This window comes from Puma concolor, chromosome A2 (assembly GCF_028749965.1).
Source record: "Puma concolor isolate L17-30 chromosome A2, mPumCon1.1.hap2, whole genome shotgun sequence".
Classification (NCBI taxonomy): Eukaryota; Metazoa; Chordata; class Mammalia; order Carnivora; family Felidae; genus Puma; species Puma concolor.
Window position 1 is genome coordinate 146,644,463 of NC_141668.1, and position 21,657 is coordinate 146,666,119.

General features: G+C 46.5%; 1 protein-coding gene across 3 annotated transcripts in view; it reads left to right on the plus strand.

Annotated features, from left to right (window-relative positions):
* Window positions 1-21,657, plus strand: part of ARHGEF3 (Rho guanine nucleotide exchange factor 3) — a 306,144-nt gene that overhangs the window by 53,101 nt on the left and 231,386 nt on the right. Inside the window, exon 1 of one of the 3 annotated variants that reach the window (XM_086697859.1) lies at window positions 12,677-12,735. The exons of 1 other annotated variant lie outside the window; for it this stretch is intronic. In XM_086697859.1, coding sequence (XP_086553985.1) covers window positions 12,692-12,735 — 44 coding nt within the window. In that variant the 5' untranslated portion in view covers window positions 12,677-12,691. Of the gene's footprint in view, window positions 1-12,676; window positions 12,736-17,780; window positions 17,798-21,657 lie in introns of those variants that run through there. One more of the 3 variants, XM_086697861.1, reaches the window with a different exon arrangement.

Below are 21,657 nucleotides of genomic sequence, written 5' to 3' on the forward strand. Positions count from 1 at the left end.
GTATCAGATGTGAACTACTGTCCTTAGTGTGTCCAGATGGGGGGTCTTCAGGGAGTTCCCTTTCGGGGCAGGAAAAGTGAGCTTCTTGTTTGAGAGCTTGTGCTCAGAACCAGTATGTCCATGTAAGTTATAGGTGGTTTAACTACCTCCTGATGCCTAAAGGCCATTTGTTCAGCTGTGCTTCTATTTCTTCATTAGGCTGCACGCCTCCCTGCTTTATTAAATAGGGCACACCGACCCCAGTTTTGCTTTTCCTCCTCGACTTTCTATGTTGCCAGCTTGCAAGTTTATGATGGCACCTGCTTGTAGCGATGTGCCCCGTGACCAGGGACGGGAACAGAAACCTTGTCCCTGGTGCTAAATCCTGCTTTGAAATTTCCCTTTGGTCACCTTCCTGGAGATCCAGCGTCACCTGTTAGTACCCTCCTCTTTTGCTCAAATTTTGCTGCTTCTAATCTTTTCTTCCTGAGTTTAGTGGAGTTTGTGTAAATTAAGAGTAGTGAGTGAGGGCCCAAACATCTCTTCCTTGGAATTAAGGTCTATTTTGTAAAATAACCCATATCTGTTCTTCAAGAGAACCCTTCCCTTAGGCCTTTTCACAAACGCTGGGGTCCTTTGCTCCTAACGGATTGTTGTGGTTCTTGGGAGTCAGGGCTCTGAGGGAACAGACACTTTACTATGAGTGGGGCCAAAGGCAAATGGGGTACTTTGCACACCTAAAGCTGGGGAGTAAGGTATAGGTTGCAAATGGCCAAAATTAATCTTAAAAATTCTCTAAACCACGCATAAAGAATAGCATGCATGGGTTTTTTTTAAAAATTTGTTTAACATTTATTTATTTTTGAGACAGAGAGAGACCAAGCATGAACAGGGGAGGGGCAGAGAGAGAGGGAGACACAGAATCTGAAACAGGCTCCAGGCTCTGAGCTGTCAGCACAGAGCCCGACGCAGGGCTCGAACCCACGGACCGCGAGATCATGACCTGAGCCGAAGTCGGACGCCTAACCAACTGAGCCACCCAGGCGCCCCAGCATGCATGGTTTTGTGTGTATAGTCCTGCACAGTGACTTGTGTATTTCGATATCAATGTACATAGTTATTACAGAGCAAGGAGGGCACATGCAGATAAATTCCACTGTGGTTTCCTTAATGTTTATTTATTTTGAGATAGAGAGAGAGAAAATGTGAGCAGGGGAGTGGCAGAGAGAGAGGGAGAGAGAGAATCCCAAGCAGGCTCTGCACTGTCAGCGCAGAGCCCAACGCAGCGCTTGACCCCATGAACCGTGAGATCATGACCTGAGCCAAAATCAAGAATTGGACGCTTAACGGACTGAGTCACCCAGGAGCCCTTCCGCTGTGATTTTTAATGTAAGACAGTATGGAAAGGAGCATGTGTCACTGAATCCTGAACACGAGGGCCCTGTGCTGTGATGCCTGCACATTGGATGAGGCAGTAGAGAGCCCTGTGAGCAGAAGCTGGGCTCAGGAGGCAGCTGCCTGGGATCTGGTCTCCATGCTACCACGTGCTGCCTGGAGATCTTATTCCAGTTTGTAGCCTCTGCGGGCCTCAGTTTCCTCTCCTCTAAAGTAGGAATGATGATCATAACAACACCAGCACCTGGCACAGAGTCAGAGCTCACTAAGTTTTAGCTGGTATGCTGCTGCTATTGTCACTGGCACTGTCATTACGTTGTCATTGTTACCAATGAGACGAGACTGGTTTGAGAACAGTTTCCGTTCCTGCACCTCTTGGCTCAGGTGTTGCCTTTGAAGAGATGTGGCACAAAGGCCCATCCCTGCTACCTGCCCTGCATCATGGGGACACGCCTGAGCTGGCTGAGACTCTTCTCTGTGCACTCGCTTACTCCCTTCTTGCTGCAACGTGGCTTGCTTGTTGTTTTGTCTCCTCCAGCGACTTGGCGAGCTCACAGGCAGCCCTGCACATGCTGGCCTGTCCAGAAGGATGACAAAATGCAGATGTGGTTCTGACCTCCTCAGAAACCCGCCTGCCTCTGACCTCACTGTCCCGGCTCCCAAACGTGTCCCTGGCTGAGGGGCTGAGGGACCTGGATGAGGGGTAGGGGTTTGGTCGAGACTGTCCACAAAGGTCAGAGGGTCCGGGACGGGCTTTTAATATTTTTTTTAACATTTATTTATTTTTGAGACACAGAGAGACAGACCATGAACGGGGGAGGGTCAGAGAGAGGGAGACACAGAATCTGAAACAGGCTCCAGGCCTTGAGCTGTCAGCACAGAGCCTGACACAGGGCTTGAACTCACAGACCGCGAGATCATGACCTGAGCCGAAGTCGGACGCTTAACCGACTGAGCCACCCAGGTGCCCCTGGGGCAGACTTTTAAACCAATTCTGGGTCCCTGGATGATCATGTCAGAATTGCTGGCAGGCTGGGGCACAGGCCTCCAGCTTTGTGGATTTCCACGTAACAGATTATCTGCACTGATTATTTGTGAAATATTTTGACTTCAGAATTTATTCACGAGTATTCCAGCTGAAATGAAAAGTGAAAAAGTTAAGCAATATGTTAATGGGAAAGAAAATAAGCCAGACTTATGACAGCAGTCCCAAACTTCACAGGATGGCCAGTGATGACAGTGAAAGCAGCAGTGTGGGTGGTTTGTTCCCAGTCTGGGGCACTTTTTCCTCCTTCCATTTCTTGCCTCCTACTGGGAATGCGGGCCCACTGTGACCAGATCTGCTGATTTCCCAAGAGAATCCAGAAATCGGGATCTTAATGTAAAATCTCCAAATTCTCATGAAAGTACTCCAGACTTTGAAATGTTTGCAACTGATTGGTAAAAACAAACAAACAAACAAAAAAACACAACACTTTAAACCACATCTCTGGGCTGGAATTGAAAAGCCACCAGCTTGCAAGGGAGTTGAGAAATGCTATACTTGTGCCTTTGGGGTTTGCAGATGAGGAAACTGAGGTCCAGAGAGAAGTGGCTTATCTATGACTCCAAAGCTGGATTTGAATCCAGGTCTCTGGGGCTCCTATCACAGGCCTTCTCCCCGCAACTCAGTTTTACCCAGACAGTGTGTTTCTTTTTGGCTTCCAGGAGGGCCGTTGGATGGAGTTTTATTGCAGGTGTCAGGGTCATCCAAACTCTGCTGTGGAGGCAGGAGAAAGGGGCCCCAGGAAGCATGAACCTGGTCTCCATTCTCAGTTGACTCCGGGATGCTTGCACGTATCCGGAAGAGGCTGTTCTTGGCAGGGCCACCTCCTCAGATTCATCATACTGAAAAGTGCATGGATTTAATTTTGCTGAAGTTTGATCTGTTCTAGGAAAGTACATCCAGTGTGGTTCAACAGAACTTTCTGCCCAAGAATCTATACAGTTGAAAATATTTTGGAAATCTTAGCTTGCACAAAGCAGGCTAGGATAATCCCCATGATGTCAGGCCAAGTCAGCCTTGTCCTTTGGCTAGGAAAGACCAGGCTGCCCCTGGACTGTGACCTCAAACCTCAGCTGCCCAGAAGAGCAGCCCTGCTGGGATAAGGTGATGAGAAATTTGCATTTGTTAGCTGGTTGGTGTGGCCAAATGACTATCTGACCAAGAGGCTCAGAACTGAACGTTTCCTGTTATGCAGGAGGCCAGGGGGAGGGGGACACATTGCCAGAGACTCATGTACTCGTGTTCTGTTCAGTCGGCTCGTAAAAAGGAGAGGAGTTTTATTTTTGCAAGTTACTGCAGCGTGAACCCCAAACACCACAGCCAGTCTCTTGAAGAAAATTGATCAAGATCCAGGAGCAGCTGTCAGGGCCCAGGAGGGTGACTCATGAGCAGCAACGTTCCTGGAACACACCCGTCCCTGGCCAGCGAGGAAGAGGCTAAGCGAGGAGGTAAATGTGGAGGGCTGGGTGGGCGCTGCTGGCCTGGCCTCTGATTTCAAAAACAATGTGTGTTACAGTCAAAGCATCCATCCCCTGTGACCAACCAGGCTGTTTTAAAAATAGAGGAGTTTCTGCAGGCAGTGCTGCCTGCCTGTTTTCATCTGGAAGACCAAGTGGTCACTTCCCAAACCCAACCTTGGAATAAACAAAACTGGTTCTAACTCAGGCTCACCAGGAGGCATGTGCAGTGGCAGCTATTTTGTGGCCGCTGTTCCTTTGGGGCTATTAGAAGGGTTTCTGAAACCAGTGTGATCTGTGACTCTCAACAGCAGGAACAACTGGTTTTTCAGGCTGTTGAGAAACAAAGTCTGTGATTTATGTGGCTGAAGTATGGCGTAATTGACCCCCCACCTCCAATCTCTAAAGTTCCAGAACAAACAGAATTCATGTGAATCAACAGTTTATTTCTTAACTTTTTATAGATGAATAACATACATGAGAAGAGGTTGTAAATAACCATACCACCGTCTGGGTTTTCACACACAGAACACAACTTTGTGTTGAGATCAGGAAACACAGCATGACCGATTCCCCAGAATCCTTTTCTGTGGTTCTGGCCATGGGGTGGGGGAGGGGTGAACCATTATCCTGACTTATGACTTTGTGTCAACGGAATCACCAGGATTTGGGTCAGTGGTTTTGAACTTAGAGTGTCCTAAGCAGGGTGGTGCCATGAAGCTAAGGGAAAACTCAGCCAGGGAGGATTATTCTCTGAATGTCAAAAGGAAGATTCTCGTGGTGTTCATGGTATGGGGTAGATGTTGGCTGGTGCTGAGATGCGTTTGTGGGCATCTCCTTGAGAGCAAGGGAGCATGAGAAATCGTGACCACATTTGAGGGCTGTCCAGGGCAGATAGTACACTGAATTTGTGACTGAGTTGGCGATGTTGTGTGCCACCGATATATGACCGTTTGCTTAAAGGCATGATTGTTCAGGAAGTATTAAAGGCTGAGAGCTGCCTGGTGGGGGCGGAGTGGCATCCTGAATTGGAGCCAGAGAGAAACGCCATGTGTCATTACTGATAGAAATCTGATCGTCCCCGGATGCCACCTGTCAGCATGTGGGCTCCTGGGAGCTGTTTTCTGATGGCCTGGATGGTGCCTGTTGACAATGGGGACTGGAGGATGCAAGTCTGCCTAATGAGTTCCTTGTCTCTTGGCTGAAGGTGTGGGGTTTCTTTGTGGGAAGCCATTAGCCACTTTGATGGTGTGTTTAAAAACAAGTGAAATCTGTCTTGTCCGTGTGGCGCTTCACACTGGTCCTTGACACCAACAGCTGGGAGTTCCCCCGGCAGGTGTGGACATAGCTGGGCTTCTCAGTGATTTGCTCTCACGTTACTTGACTGTGTGCCTGGGGTGGTTTCTATATATACACTTGCTTTGTGTGACTCAAGGCAGCAAGGAAAGTGGTGGATCTTATTAAAAGTGGTACCTATTTATTTGGGATTCATTCAGCATTTATTAAGTGCCAGCTGTGCACCTGGCGCTAGGGATGACCTTATTTACAGTTATCGGGGTCCTTGGCCTTTATCGACATACAGTGTTACAGGTAAGCTAATTATTGATTGTATATCAAGGTTATATGTTGTGCATTTGTCTCTCCTGGTGTGTGTTGTGATGTCCTAACCAGAAATTTATCCCAAACGAGATGATACATGTAAAGCATTTTGCACACTAGAAAATGTTTGGCAAGTAAGTCCAAGAGGTTATTTTTATTCCACAGTCTTCTGTTTATGTGCCAAGTTACGCTATGAGAAGCAGGCCTTGTGCTGGGCACAGTACTAACATTATTCTCTGCCTTTTACATATTAGGGAGTGGAGCCTTGTGGAGTGATGCCCTCATTCCTTTAAGGATTTGCAGCTCCAAATCTTTACGCTTAGCTGCTAGACATGGATGGATAAGGTCTGTAGACAGAGCTGATGGGACAGGAGGGACAGACTCTCCAGCTATTGGAATGTTGCATTGATTAGGGGGCTTTCCTGTGACTCTGATTCATGCTGAGGCTTTTCTGTTGTACAATAAACACAGTTCTCATTGGGAATGCTCCTTCTGCCCTTGTCATCTCATTTGACTGTTATGAAGGTGGGGACAGATAGCACTCAGGTGGCACTCAGGTGGCACTCAGGTGGCAGGTACTTTCACTGTTTAAGGTGGTGTTTGCTTCCCTGGACCCTCATTCTTCTCTGCTGCTTCCTCTCTGTGGTCATGCCTCAATTTCCTCATCTGTCAAATGGAGTTGGTATTACTACCCACGATGTAGGATTGTTACAGTAATCAAGATGAAGTGCTTAATAGATACGCACTGTCATTGCTCTTTAGTTACTCCTGCATTTTCCCATCTCCCGAGTTCCGAAGGCACTCAGCAGAAGTGGACTCTCTTTTCCCCAACATTATAGCTTAAAATTTTGGCTTTCTATGGTCTGCATTTTAGGAAGGGCTGGACTCCTTTGTGGATTTTAAGAAGACATCTTATAAAGATGGTGACCCCTTCCTTCTTTGCACCCCCATTTATCTCAGGGATTGCGTGGATCACACTATTACCTTAGGTGCATGGTGAACCCACAGGTGCTTGGACTGGGTGGGGGAGGATGTTGTGGAGAGTTGGTGCACGCAGGAGGCAGTTACTTGAAAGGGGATCTGTGGATCGGAGATGATGCTGGCTCTCACACGAGAGTAGTTGGTGTATGTGCTTGACCTTGGCCAGAGAAAGAGGAAATGTCAGGCATCAGCCGTCTGACAGCACCAGGAGCCCAACTGAAGGGAGTGGAAGGAAGACCCTGTGGTAGATCCAGACAAGCAACTGGAGGGTTCCAGGAAGGAAGCTTGGAGGGTGTTGCCTTTCCCTTGCCAAGTTTTCATCTCTTACGAATGTGGAAACATTATCAGGGTGGATCCATGAGAAAATGAGTCCTCTGACAAGTCCGTTAGTAAGCAGCTCCAGACTGTCATTATCTCCCTGGGTTTTGTAACCAGTTGTAGATGACAAGGACATTTTTATGGGATGGTCAGGGGCCCGCAGGTGTGAACCAAACACTTGCCCCCAGTTCCCATAGCACTTTGGTCAGGGTCAGGGTTCTGTGACTCTTATTCCATCTAGTCTTAAGAGCAGGTGGTGGCTTGTCTGTCTCCCTCTGTGGATGGATGAACTTCTTGAGGGTAAGGACTAGGGGTGTGTGTGTGTGCGTGTGCATGTGTGGGTCAGAGTCATCAGCTGTGTTTGTTTCCCATGTCTGCTATAACACATGACTGCAGACTTAGTGGTTTCAAACAACACACATTTATTGTTTTACAGTTCTAGAGGTCCAAAGTCTAAAATCAGCCTCAATGGGCTAACGTCAAGGTTTCAGTAAGACTGGCTCCTTCTGGAGGCTCTGGGGGAGAATCTGTTTCTTTGCCTTTTCTAGTTTCTAGAGGCTTCCTACTTTCCTTGGATTATAGTCCCTTCCCTGTGTCTCTACCCTCAGATCTCCTGCTTCTGTTATGACCCTCCAGTCTCCCTGACCCTCCAGTCTCCCTCTTAGGGGCCCCCGGTGATTATGTCAGGCCCACCTGGATAGTCCAAGCTAATCTCCCTGCCTCAAGGATCCTTAACTTCATCACATCTGCAAAGTTCCTTTTGCCATGCAAGGTAACACATTCACAGGTTCTGGGAATTAGGATATGAGCATCTTTTGGGGGCCATTTTTTTAGCCTTCCGCACAGACACATTCCCTGTAATGCTAGACTCACAAGCCTTAGCTCTACACTCACCAGCTTTGTGATGTTGGCAAGCTAGTTAGCATTTCTCACATCTTCTCATCTGATAATAGTATTTCTCCTTCTGAGACTTTGAATGATAGACGTGAAGGCTTAGAAGAGTGCGTGGCACATAGTAAGTACATTTTGAGTATTTGCAGTTATCACTGTTAGTCTCTTATTCTTAGTTAGCACTCAGAAAGTGTTTGGATACATATTCCATTTTCCAGCTTGGCTGTTCTGACTATTGACGCTTAAGACTGAAAAGTCTTGTCATTATATTCAACTAAATATATACATTATATTAAAAAAATATATATATATTTTCATTTAAGAATCTCACTTTGAGTTTTAAGACACAAGATAAGTCTATAAGACTAATGCATCTTCTGTGAGGAAATAATTTTCTATTCCTTTGTAGAATGATACATAAGTAATGCTGAGGGTAGGAAGAGGTTAACGTAGCACCTAAATAATCCAATTGGCTATAGTTCAAGTCTTTTTTCACTTTGCTATTCCCTTGGTGGGGCTTTTGTCCTTATGTTCCCACCATGACTGCTCATCTCCTGCCCTCATGCCCATGTTCCAGCAGGGGAGGACAGAGAAGGATGGGCCAGCACTAAAGCAGGGAAGCGAAGGCTTTCGGGAATCCTCAGTGGATTTCTGTCTACATCTTTGACCAGAACTGAGGCATGTGTCCTTCCATAGCTGCAGGGAGGTCTCGGAAGGTGAGAATGTTTAACTGCAACATGTTGGATTCTGTTAGTAAGGACAAAAGGATGCATCAGCCATCTGTCGTGATTCCCTAGAGAAACTCTGGCCGGTGCAGTTCCCCAAGGAGATCTAAACAAAAATGGCTGTGTGTTTATTACAACATAGTTTGTAATGGCAACAAAGTGTGAACACCCTAGATATCCATCAGTGGGAAAATGCACAAATACACTGCTCTTATATCCATCCAATTAAGTATATAAAGCAGTTATGACCTGCATGTGTCAACATGGATGAACCTCAAACATATAAAATATCAAATAGGAAATTGCAGAAGGTAAAGTAGAACATAGTATGATTCCACTTCTATAAAGTTTACACGCAGAAACACTCTTGCTTCCAGTTACCTAGTAAGGAAAAAATACTGATCAGGAGTGATCAGCATCATATTCAAAAGGGAGAAAGTAGGGAGGGATGTTTCCAGGGAGGCATGTACAGTGAGCATCAGTTGTTACCTGTGATCAGGGAAAGGTCCAGGTTTTGTGGGGCCTGCTGCATATATAATTGTGTGTGATGGGGTCCCCTTTAAGAGACCCCCTTTGACTTTACTGTAAATCTGCCTCATACTGGCCTTTGCAAGAGTGTATGTGATATACCGAGAAGTCATTCCTAAAGTTATATGGGAAGCTCTGTGTAAATGGGTGATAATAGCATTCACAATCACAAGAGCTAACCTTTTTCAAACCCTTACCATAGACCAGGCACTGGGCTAAACATTTGGCAGGAATTTTTCACTGACACCTCACAACCAGTTTATGATACAGATGCCACTTATTAATCTCCTTTTGTGGCCAAGAAAGCAAAGACTCAGAGCAGTTAAGTCATTTGCCCCAGGCCACACTGCTAGTGCGTGGCAGAGTTGGGGTTCAAGCTCATGGAGCAGAACAGGACTTGTTCACTATGGATTAAATATACCACATGTAGTGATCTCTTCCTTGTTGTTTACGTGTATGTTGTTTCCTTCAATAAAGACTTGTTCTTTTTAATTAAGTGGAGGAAAAGCAGTATGATCTGAAAATATTTCTTCCTGTTGCATGGAGGTTATTTTTGGAATTAGTGTGTTATTTAGTAGTATTTGTCAAAGTAATTGATTTGATGAGTAGGCAAGCATGATTTGTGATAAGTTAAATGTCTTTGGTTAAAAGACTTGATTAGGGGCACCTGGGTGGCTCAGTCAGTTAAGCGTCCGACTCTTGATTTTGGCTCAGGTCATGATCTCATGGTTAGTGAGTTTGAGGTTTGAGCCCCGTGTCATTGTGCTCTACACTGACAGGGCAGAGCCTGTTTGAGATCCTCTCTCTCTCAAAATAAATGAACTTTTTTTTTTTTTTAAAGAGCGGTTCTCTTTAAAAGAAAAAAGACTTTGATTTTAAAAAAGCTCTTCGAAATCTTTGTACTTAATGTTGGCTGAGCTAATGCAAAGCACTACTTGTAGAAAATCAAGAAGTCAGTCCTAAGGATTTCCTAATAATAAAGCTCGATGAGAATCCCCCCCCCCCCCCCCCGCCATATGGATGTACATATATATCATGAGGCCCCTGACCAACGTGCGTAACTGTATCCATGGGTCTGTTTCATGGTGTCTGCTAAGGATAGGACTCTGTTCTTGTGGGCATAAACACATGGACATAACTTCCTCTGGATCCTCAAATGGTCACTTCCCATAATGAAGAGAAAAAGATGAAGGCAAGTTGTGTTTGAATCGGCCGTTCCTTGAAACGGTGTGAGTTAAAAGCCAAACCAAGAAAATCCACAGGTGTGGCTGCCCAGCTTTCTGCTGATATTTGGGAAAGACAACTTGAGGAAAGCCTGTAAGATCTCTGGGCCTCAGGGTGTGGCCTGAGGGCTTGGCTGTGGCTCCCCCAGTGGACAGCTAAGGCCACGAAGGAGCTTATGGCCCCACAGAGCCCTGGATGCGGTCTCTGCTCCAGGGAGCCCGCAGCAAGGAAAGCAGAGAAGTGAACCAGGGTCCAGCCAGTGTTGCTTTTGGCTGCAGGGAGGGAAAGAAAAAAAGCCAGGATGACAGGGAGAGAAGGAGCTAAGCCACCTTCCTGGTCACATTTAATGAGTATTAGTGTTTGTAAATATTTGTAAATATTGAGTAGTACTGTTACCAAGTAACAGCCTTACCACATGATTGAATGGAGGGCCTCTTGTTTGATTTTACTGGTTTGGGTTTTTTTTTTTTTTTTTTGTGCAGAGAATGTTTGGCCCCTTTTCTTTTGTGTGGTTCTATGGGTTGAATAAAGGGGAGGTTGTTTTTCAATTGTCTGTGTGCAGGAAGCCTTGGCTGACTGCAAAAATTTGGCACTGGAAATAGAGCAGCATTTTGTGATGTTACTGATTTGGCATTTGCATAAATAACTCAAGAGCCCTAAAAACCACACTCTACACCATACATTGTAGACTCAGGACATCGAAGGTAATTAAGTCTTGCCCTCCTCATTTTGCAAATGAGGAAAACAGAGGCCAGAAGAGCTTGCATGCACCATTGCTTACAACTGCATACAAGTTGTAAGGAGCATGACTTTTTGAAATGTTTTACAAGGTACAAGCATCCTCCAGGAATTCTAAGTTAGAGCATGGAGCCACTGGAGTAGTGAAAATATAAAACCCTTTGGGTTTCCTTATAATTGCAAGAGGAGCGACAAGGCAGGGCAAGGCGGTGAGGGGTGCAGAGGGGACACTGGGATCATTTATCCCTTCTTCCCCATCTCTTGCTGGGGCTGCTTATTTTTCTACTGGGCTGTCCCTCTCTGTTGAGTAGGGCAAATGCGGATGTGGATGTGGAAAAAGCCCCTGCAAACAGCTCCTCTGAGTTCCTGTGACAACCTGCCCTGGGTAGGCTCTGTGCAGAGTCAGCCCTGTTTATGGAGAGGCTGCCAGACCCCACTCTTGCCCAGTCCTTCTTGCTCAGACAAGCCCGCTGCTAAGCTGTCGGGGGGCAGAATTTATTTTTGACGTCTCTTCCCACCCACCATGAGCTGCTCTTCCTCTTGATAGCGGCCCCTTCCAAGAAGCCGGTGCTCCCAGCCCCATCCCTGAGGCCAATTCTCTTCTGTTCCTTCTAGGGTAGAAATGACCAAACGTGGACCCTGCCCTGAGGGAACTCCCCACAGGCATGTAGATGGACTGAACTGAGAGTTGGGGGGCCGAAGGGGGAGTGGTGTTTCCTTAGGGAGGTCCTGGGTGTCAGGAAGCCTTCTCAGAAAGGGTGGCACAAGGCTGAGTCTCCAGAGGCTCAGCTGGTTAGAGAGAACCAAGCACTGCAGGCCTGGATGTTGTTGGTGCAGTTGGGGGGCATCCTTCTGTAAGGCTGGATGCATGATATAGGGCTTCTAGGGTCGAGATCCCAGGAAATAGGTCCAAGGGTAGGTCAGGTGGGGCGAATGTAGTGTTTAGTCTATTTAGCTATACTTTTTGTCTTGGATTTTATTTTCTAAGAGATAGAGAGCCTTTCAAAGATTTGAAATGGGATGCAGGGATGAAGAGGGAAAGACTGTATTTGAGATTTAACAGCTCCTTGGTGGTCACAGTGTGCAGGGGGAGCTAAGACAGGGGGATGGGTCAGGGAGGAAGGCTCTGAGCACAATGGGTGTAGAAGTGGTGGTGGCGGTCTCTGCCGACTCCCTGGGGTCAGGGTGGGTGTGGGGAAGGTGGTGATACCATTCAAGAGTCTCTTCCTTAACTGGGGAGCCGCAGTTCCTAGATGCACAGAATGGGGGTTAGAAACAATGACAAAGACAAAAGGTGCTCCCACAGATCTGTTCCTAGAGGTACCGGTGCCCGCATTCCCCTGTCCTCTCATTCAACACTCACCCAGCTGTTGCCCATTGCTAGGTCAGCTGATGAATTACTTCTAGTCATGTGTGGGAGTTAATGATTGGTAGGTATTAATACGTTACCCGGCCCTGGTAACCTATTTCCATTTTAAACAGATCCTCAATTCCTGAACTAAAGAGGTCCTCAGAGCTCTTAGGTCAGCCCTGAAAGCTTCATTATAATTTAATCAGAAAAACTTCAAATGTCCAATTTTAGCTTCAACTGATATTTCTTTAGGCTTCCCTCTAGTACAGTCTCAAATTGAGACCAGGTTGAAACAAGAAAATTCTATGCTAAGAAATTTTACTCTTTTGCCCTCTAGTGGCAGACTCTTGAATGCCTCTTTTCAATTCCAACCACTCTGGGAGCGCTGGATTCAAAAAATAATTGTTGTGTGTCTCTTATGTACTAGAGGCCTCAAAGATCTTCATTGTCTCCTCTTAGGATGGCCATTCTGTCTGTCCCTAAAGGATCAGCAAGGCATATTAAGTAAGTGAAACCATAATTATGTCTGGAAGATTTTATTTTTTAGCTTTTCACACTTCTCTTTGATACAGTGCATATCCTGAGCTATTGCAAACCAGGGACTTGAGAACTGATGCTGTGTGCACCAGCCATATTTCTTGATACACATCTTATTTTATTTTATTATCTCGGGTTCAGAAGAATGTGGGAAGCATGCTGTGTGTTATTACAGGCCTAATGGGAAAAATGTTAAAAGATTACCCAGGAATATTAGCGGTAGTATCTTGAGACAAGTAACATACATAATGCTGGGAAAATATGAACTCCTCCGGGGGTGGGGGAGTGAAATTAATGAGGCTGTTGAAGCTCTTTTCCCTTCCTGGCAAATAATTTTAGAGAAATATTTGCATTTCCTGCAAAGTAGGCTCTTTGGAAAAACCAAACATGTTTATGAATGAACTTAAATTTTGTGTAAGTTATTTGAATGCCTGAGGTAAAGCTGGTCAGTGCCCAGCCCAGTGCCTGACACAACATCACTCCAGAAAATGTGCCTGCCAGCCTTCATTACTAGAGTTTGTATAGCTGTACTTTGCCTCCTTGCCATGTTTTTGTCTGGTTGTTGTTTTTGATTTTACATTTTTACGTAGAAATTTTACCTGAGCTTCATGTAGCATTGCACTGTTTACTCAGTAAAGCCTTGTGGTATTTTTAAAAATGGTGTCTGATAATCACAATAACTATGAAAATAACGCATGTTTATAATGTGTTTTATAATCTATTATGTGCTTTTATCCGTGATCACCCAGCCTTTTAATGAGATGTGAGTATTATCATATCCAGATGAAGAAAGACCCTGAGACTCCAGCAGGTTAAGCAACTTGTCCAACGTCACATAGTTAATTACCAGCCTCTGGCCGGGGTCTTTTGCCCCCATTGCTGGTGATGTTTGTACTATGAGAGACAAAAACTTCTGTTCTCAGGAGGCTGATGTAAGACTTGAGTGTAGAGTGATGTTTTTGGTGAAAATGTGCAGAGATTATGATCCTCCTACCGTATAGGCTTCTGTGAGCAGGTGTTATCACCGCATTGACTTGGTGACTGAGCAGACGGTGGAGGTGGACCAGGCCACAGAAGACACTGAGCTTGACAGAGCGCCTGGCACTGAGCTGTTAATGCTACCTGTGCTGCATGATGAGGCCGGTGTCTTCTCCCTCTCGAGAACTGTGACTTTGCCAACTGTCTTTTACCTGGCTCCTCTCCAATGACTGGAGAAGGATGCCACAGAGGTGCAACACCGTTTTTCTTCTCCTACCGTATGAGGCCAATTCTGTGTTCTTAGTCCATTGCATGTGTCTGAGACAGACAGGAGGGACTTGACAGTCATGTCATGATATTGATAGAGTAGGTGTTAGCCGAAAGGTTCTAGTCACAGATGCTGGAGGTCATACATACTTCGGTTTCTCCAGTGTGCCATACTCCCTACCACAGAGCCTCTGCACATGCTGTTCCCCCTGCCTGGGATGCCTTTGCCCCTATCAGATCTCACAGATCTCATACAAAGGTCTGCTTTTCTCTTAACACCTTAACTGTTGTACAAATGTATGCTTAGTCTGAGTAAAATATCTATGTAACTCACAAATGAGAAAACAAAAAGGATGAGGAAGAGAAGACTGGTTTTAAGAAATATTTAGGAGTGGGGCACCTGGCTGACTCAGTTGGTGAAGCATGCAACCCTTGATCTCGGAGTTGTGAGTTTGAGTCCCACGTTGGGTGAAGAGGTTACTTAAAAATAAAATCTTGGGGTGCCTGGGTGGCGCAGTCGGTTAAGCGTCCGACTTCAACCAGGTCACGATCTCACGGTCCGTGAGTTCGAGCCCCCCGTCGGGCTCTGGGCTGATGGCTCAGAGCCTGGAGCCTGTTTCTGATTCTGTGTCTCCCTCTCTCTCTGCCCCTCGCCTGTTCGTGCTCTGTCTCTCTCTGTCCCAAAAATAAATAAACGTTGAAAAAAAAAAAATAAAAAAAAAAAAAAATAAAAAAAAAAAATAAATAAAATCTTTAGGGGCGCCTGGGTGGCGCAGTCGGTTAAGCGTCCGACTTCAGCCAGGTCACGATCTCGCGGTCCGTGAGTTCGAGCCCCGCATCAGGCTCTGGGCTGATGGCTCAGAGCCTGGAGCCTGTTTCCGATTCTGTGTCTCCCTCTCTCTCTGCTCCTCCCCCGTTCATGCTCTGTCTCTCTCTGTCCCAAAAATAAACGTTGAAAAAAAAAAAAATTTAAAAAAAAATAAAATCTTTAAAAAAAAAAAGTATGCAGGAAGATATATGTGTGTGTGTAGACATATGTACTCTCTGATATGTGTGTATATATACATGTGGGTATATATTTAGACATGCATGTACTTGTATATGTGTCTATATGCACGTGTACACATATATACATACATGAATGCATGTGTGTTTATGTGTGCGTGTGTATAGTCATGGGAAAATGTGGAGAAAAGAATGTTGGGATAAGACTGCAAACTTAGATATAAAACTGGTTAAGATCCTATAGGTAAATAACACTGTAACCTTTGGAATTATCTTTTATTTGTGACAGAAATTATTTGCAACTTACTAGTCTTTTACAAGTTAACATCCTGACTTTACAGAGTCTGGTCCGTAATAAAAAAAGAAAAGTAAGTCAAACAAAATTACCTTCCCTGTAGGTAGGCTCAGGCTGTGGAAGACTTCGAAAAGGCATGCTTTTTTTCCTAGTCTTGGATAGTCTTTTTAAAATGGTGTTTTATCTTGGGTGGCTAGCACAGTGCTGACACAGAGGAGAAACCAGTGACTATATGTTGGATGAATGGACACACGGGGACAAGGTTGGCTGTTCAGGCCATCCGTTAGGGGTTGAGCCTCTACCTTCCCACTGGAGGAGTTTGGGGCCAGAATGCCAGCTTCTGCACAGACCTGGGGGAGGCTAGGGTAGTAGGGCGGTTACCCAAATAGGATTTGGGGCAATAAAAGGACATGTTAGAAATCCAGCAGTGAGAATAGGGTCTTAAGAATCAAGGACAGCCCAGAGATCAGGACAAAGGAGGGAAATAAAGGAACTGGTACTTCTGGCATTACCTACAATATGCGATTCATTGCGGGAAGGCCTTAGTCCACATAGTCTATCCCAAGTTTACCCCTCACCTGGCCTGCTAGGTGGCATTATTATTCCTTTCCAGCTAAGGCCAGAGTGTCACACAAACAGCTGTGGAGTCAGGTGCACTTGGGTTTATATTCAGGCTCTGCTGCTCATGAGTCATGTAGCCCTTAGCAAGTTACCGACCCTCTCAGTCTCAGTTTCCTTACCTATAGCATTGGAATGCAATCTGAGCAAATACCAAAGCCTCTGATACTCCAGACTTTGGGTTTTGTTGCATTCAGAAGTTCAAAGTCCATTAGTCAACAATTAAAATAGTTCCACTCTTTACTTCTGTCTCTCAAAGAAGGTCCAAGGGGGATCCATTTCACACTCAAGAGCAGCCCTTTTTAGGGACTGCTGTCTCTCCTCCTCATCCCTTTCTGTCTCCAGGTCACCCTTGCCTTGCAGGCACCCTAAACTCTCTGCTCTGCTCCAGAAGACTTTTCCCTTCTCTCCCACCCCTGGCATTCCCTTTTTTCTCCGTATCTCTGCTTCTCTGCCCTCTGAGGACTCACTTTGCATAATGAAGGGAAGAAAATGGCAGATGGAGCCAAGTCCTTCCTTAGCCAGTGGACAAGAGGGTGGGTAGCCTCAGCTTTTAAAGAGTTCTTGACCTTGATCCAGAAAGAAGAGCACCTTATAGTGTGGTCATGAGGACTAATTAGAAGTAGTATATGTCAAATTTCTGGCAGGTAGTGGACCTTGAGTAAATGGCAGCTCCTGGCATTGTTGCAGAAAAGGAGGCTCATTGGAGATGCTCACACAGCTGTGAAGTGATGAGCTGGGGTTGCAGCTCAGCCACGTTGGCTCCGTCAGAGTGAGCACCATGCCAGGTGAGTTAGAACTCACCCAGGAGGTCAGGGTTATTCCTCGGGAATGGGGCGGGGATGGTGCGAGAGCTGGAGCCAGAGGTCAGAAGGGCCCCAGCTGTCGGGAGCACTCTGGCAGGAAGCCAGACAAGCTGTGTTCTGGTCTTAAGTAGTGTGTGAGGGTCTGGTCCCGAGTTTCCAAGATTCTGGAGCGGGACATCAGAAATGGCTGGGTTTGATCCAGGATCGGCCTGTCTTCTTGGCCACCGAGATCTTGCTGTCCCTGTGTGCAGACCCATAGGGATTTTCTGGGAAGAGGCAGACAACTGACTCGGGGTGTCTCTCTGTGAAGTTTGGAGTCTGGTCAAGAGGGTAGCCTTTTGGAATGGAAATGGGGTGGTGCTGTGGGCCACGTGCACACACTTGGTCAAGTTCCCCAAGTTGCTTGGATTCTCTGATACAGAACTCACAGGGAGCATTCAGAGGGCCATCTTTTTTAATGTTGATGTATTTAAATTTTGAGTGGGGTGGGGAGGGAGAGAGAGAATGGGAGTGTGTACCAGCAGGGGAAGGGCAGAGAGAGAGAGAGAGAGAGAGAGAGGGAGAGAGAGAATCCCAAGCAGGCCCTGCTGTGTCAGCACAGAGCACAGTATAGCCCTCAAACTCATGAACTGTGAGATCATGGCCCGAGCCCAAATCAAGAGTTGGACACTTAACCAATACAGCCACCCAGGTGCCCCTCACAGGACCATTTTTTAGGTGACATTCATTAGGTGAGCATTTTCTTGCTCCAGCAAGAAAAACCTAAGTGAGGAGGGAATAAAATTGCTCTATGACCTTTCTCTTAGCTCTTCTCCTTTTAGCAAAGAAATCCTTTTTGTTGGCAGTTCAAATTCATGTTTTCAAAAAAACAACCACAGAAGGTATTTGAGACTTGCCTCGAGGCAGAGGAAGCGGAGCCCTCCCAGAGAGGTGGAGGAGGGGGCGCTGCTGAGGATTTCTAATGCTGGCCAGCAGAGGACACCCTTCACTCACATTCGGTGCTCTCTTTCTCCTTGGCAGTGTTCCTATGGAGGCTGGAATCCAGCTCTCTCCTGGAAAGGTCAGTCCTGGAAGATATCCACTTCCAGCTATTTCTAATTTAACTCTGAGTCCTCAAGGCGTGGACTTTTCCCTTTAGAGCTGCAGTGTCGGTGCCGTTATTTTTACAGCACCATCTGCTGTTGTCTGAGCATCCAAAAGTCAGAAGAGAGAGATGCATTCTCCAAGGTTCTTAGAGCACGTGTTCAGACAGAAACAGGCCGGAGGGGCACAGAGTGTTACATAAACACCAATTAATAACTACTTGGCTCCAGATGAGCCCTGCATGTCAGACTCGTGATCTTCAGACCTCTGCGGTCCAGGCCTTCCTCCCATTGGTACAAAAATGAAAGACACGACTGAAAGAAAACTGGAGCATTCACTGGCCAGTCCTAGGAGCGAACCACACTGGGACATGCAAGGCACTGTGCTTCCCATGGGGACATTTTAATTCCTTCCAGTGGATTCTTTGTTTTCCTCCAATATTCTTTTAGTCTCGCGGATGCTATTAATAATAATGCTAGGTAACACCGTGTTCTTACCGTTTGCTGGGCACTGTGGTAAGTGCTCTTACGAGCGTCTGCTTATTGAGCCCTCTCCAAATATTAAGAGGCAAGGGAAGTTCTGGGGCTTCTGAGGCTTTGTGAGGGTCAAACACTTGCTGAGGGTCACTTAGCTGCTGAGGGAGGATCCGGATTTGATCCTGCACAGGTGTTGCCCAGACCTGCCCATCATCCATTTGTTGAAACCTAATTACATGCTGGACAGTGTGGTGCAGACACAAGATACAATGCCTCTCTAATTTTAGTTTTGAATGAGTTTTTTTGATCATTTGAAACCTGAAAGAAAGAAAGCGAGAAGGAAAGAAAGAGCCAGCCCTCAGGGAGTATATATCAGAAAGTGAAGATCCAAGGGGTCCTGCGTTCCTTGGAAGGTCCCTTCCTTAGAGGCCACCAGGAGGGAGGTCATAGGGATTGGGGCAGTTCAGTGGGTCTGGCTCCATTTCCTCTTTCCCTTCAGTTTGAGCAACTCTATTTCCACCAGCTTTATGTCTCGGGTTTTGAGTATGATCAGGTTTGACACATGGGTTCTGCAGCTGAAAAGAACAAAGCAAACCTTCAGTGTCATGGCTCGCAGCTAAGGGCATGCCTGGAGCAGTATCCACTCAGTCCCCTGGGTCCCTTCATCTTCCACCGGCTTCTTCCCTCCCGCCTCCCTGCTGTGCCGCACACTTCCTTCCCTGGCTCCCGCTCTAAGCTTCCGTGTTGCCAAGAGAACAAGCCTTGGAGTCAGAGCTCAGCTCCCAGACCTGCTAGCACACTGGGTGCTCTCCTTGTGCCCAGGGTCCTCATCTGTGGATGGGATGTTAACAGAATCTGCCCATCAAGCTGTTGTGTGGATTATACGAGATGACGGCACACCCGTATAAACATTGCCCGGCCCCGAGTAAGAATTCACCATCCCGGGGCACTTCTGCCTCTACTTCTTTCTTATCCACTCACTTCTCCCCAGACTTGGCCAGCTGACTGCCACCCCCACTACTGCCCCCAAACAGCCACCCCAGGTGGTCAGCCATCTCCAGACAGCCAGTCCTGCCTCCTGGTTCCCGAATGGACCTCCACTTTCTGAGTCAACACCCCAGAGGAAGCTTGGGTCTTGTTGGCCATTCTTGCAAATGAGCGACCTCAGAGAGAGGCTAACTGGTGGGAAGGGGTTTGCACAGGTCTCAGAATTCGGGTTATAGACACAGCCAGAGAGGGGGACCTTTGACTTCCTGGTTGCTCCCCAAGCTTTAGGGGATTCTAGAAAGTTGGTGGCTAAATTATCAGGGGAGGTAGAAGGGGATAGGTCCACTGTTATTTTCTGTGACCCTGTTCCTGAGAGAAGAGATTTCCCTCAGGGAAAGGACAATAAAAAGGAACAAAACACTGATACACGCAGCACCACAGATGAATCTCAAGGCACTATGCCAAGTGAAAAAGACGTAAAAGCCTACTTACCGTATGATCCCACTTACATGACATTTTGGAAAAGGCAAAATATAGGAACAGAAAACAGATCAATGGTTGCTAGGAGCTGGGGTGGGGAGGAGGGTATGACTACAAAGGAGCAACACGAGGGGACTTTTTCCTGGTGATAGAAGAGCTCTGTGTTTTCATTGTGGTCATACACCAACGAGTGTCAGAATCCACATCTGCACATCAAAAAGTGAATTTGTATGTAAAAATGTTTTTTTAAAAAAATGAGTTAATAAAACAAAATCCAGGCTGCCAGGCAGAAACACAGAATACACTGTCATCACTCTGCAGTGGGTTGGTCTTGCCCCAGTTTTACAGATGTGGAAAGTGAGGCTCAGGACCCTGAGAAATGGTGGAGAGACTTCTTTCTCTTCCCTTCTGTCTCTCTGCCTCAGCCCCTCCATGCGCTGGGTGCTGCTCTGGGAGCTGAGGATCAGTCCACCCCTACAGAGCTCACTTTCTAGAATAAGTAAGTCTAAGAGTGGTGTGGGAGGAAGGGTCAGGGTCCCGTGGGGCCAGAGCAGTGTCAGGGAAGAAGGCCTTGAGGAAGTGACGTTGAGCCAAGGTGAGGCCTGGCGCAGAGATGTCTTGACAGGGAGGGGAGGGTGAGCTGTGGCCAGTGGTTGGCAGTAAGCAAAGGAGAATTCATTCTGAGGGCACTGGGAAGTCTTTGCAGTTTGAAGCAGGGCTGATCCCAGATTAGCCGTCTCCAAAGAGCAAGCCTACTCCACACCCTGCACTTCCTGCCTTGCTGTGGGAACCTTAGAGTTGGGGGGGGAGGATGCCTCTAGTTTGTGGGTGTCTTTTACATTTAATCCACTCTGCTGGTGATTCATGCATCGCTCACAGACTCCAGCACCCAAATGCAATCTGTTAATAAATTGCGTCTGGCGGAACCCCAGGGGCATTTGTAACTGCACAGTACTCAATGGCTGATGCTCCTTGGGAAATGAGAAATAACTTTCTACCCCTTGCCTTTATTTCCCGTTTGCTGGCCCGTATCGCTGTCTGGGGTTACCTGGTCATTCACTTAATTGTTAAGGGTCCCCACTCTTCCCCCCTACTTGATAGCAAAGTGTCAACCAGTATCTGGTACCTCAGGACACTCAGGTGATGTTTGTCACATGAACAAGGGGAGGGACCAGGCTGGAGGAAAGCAGTTGTTCTCAGCTCTGTGCCATCCCCTGCACATACTCCCCCTCTTAGGACCTCGGTTTCCCTGTCTGCCTTTACAAAGTAGCTGGTCCTGAGCTCTTGCTGCCCATCCTGTATGTCTGGGGGCTAGTTGAGGTGCAGAGACCTGGTCCAAGGCTTCCAGGAGCAGTGGCTACATCACATCATCAGAGGACAGTATCCTGCTGTGAGGCACATGCTGTTTTGGCTGCCCCACAATCAAGGATGTACCAGAGCAATGGTACTTTTCTGGGCGCATGTGTATTTAAATTTAAATTCAGGTATTTGTATTAGAAGATTTCCTTATGTTTCTTTGTTTTTCTTTGGGAGCATTCATAGGCCAGAGCTGAAAAAATTACCGTCCTTTGCTCCAAAAGAAATATAATCTCCCATAACATTTTGGATTTCCAGGATTAGAAGGGTGAACTAATGTTGCTTTTGCTGATAGCAGGTGAAGGGGGAGTAATGGGTCACTACGGGGCCACCAAGGAGTCTTGAAGGATCAGTTTCCATGTGGAAGACCAAACTCACCTTCCGTGTTTTCTCTTCTTACTAATCCAAAATATTATCCTTTCCTCCGTGGCCACTTGGTGTTTTGAAATCTATACAAGTCTAGGGGAAGATCATTCGTTTGGTTATAGTTCAATGTTGGTAGTTAAAAGTGAACTTCATAAAACAGAAAATGGAAAAT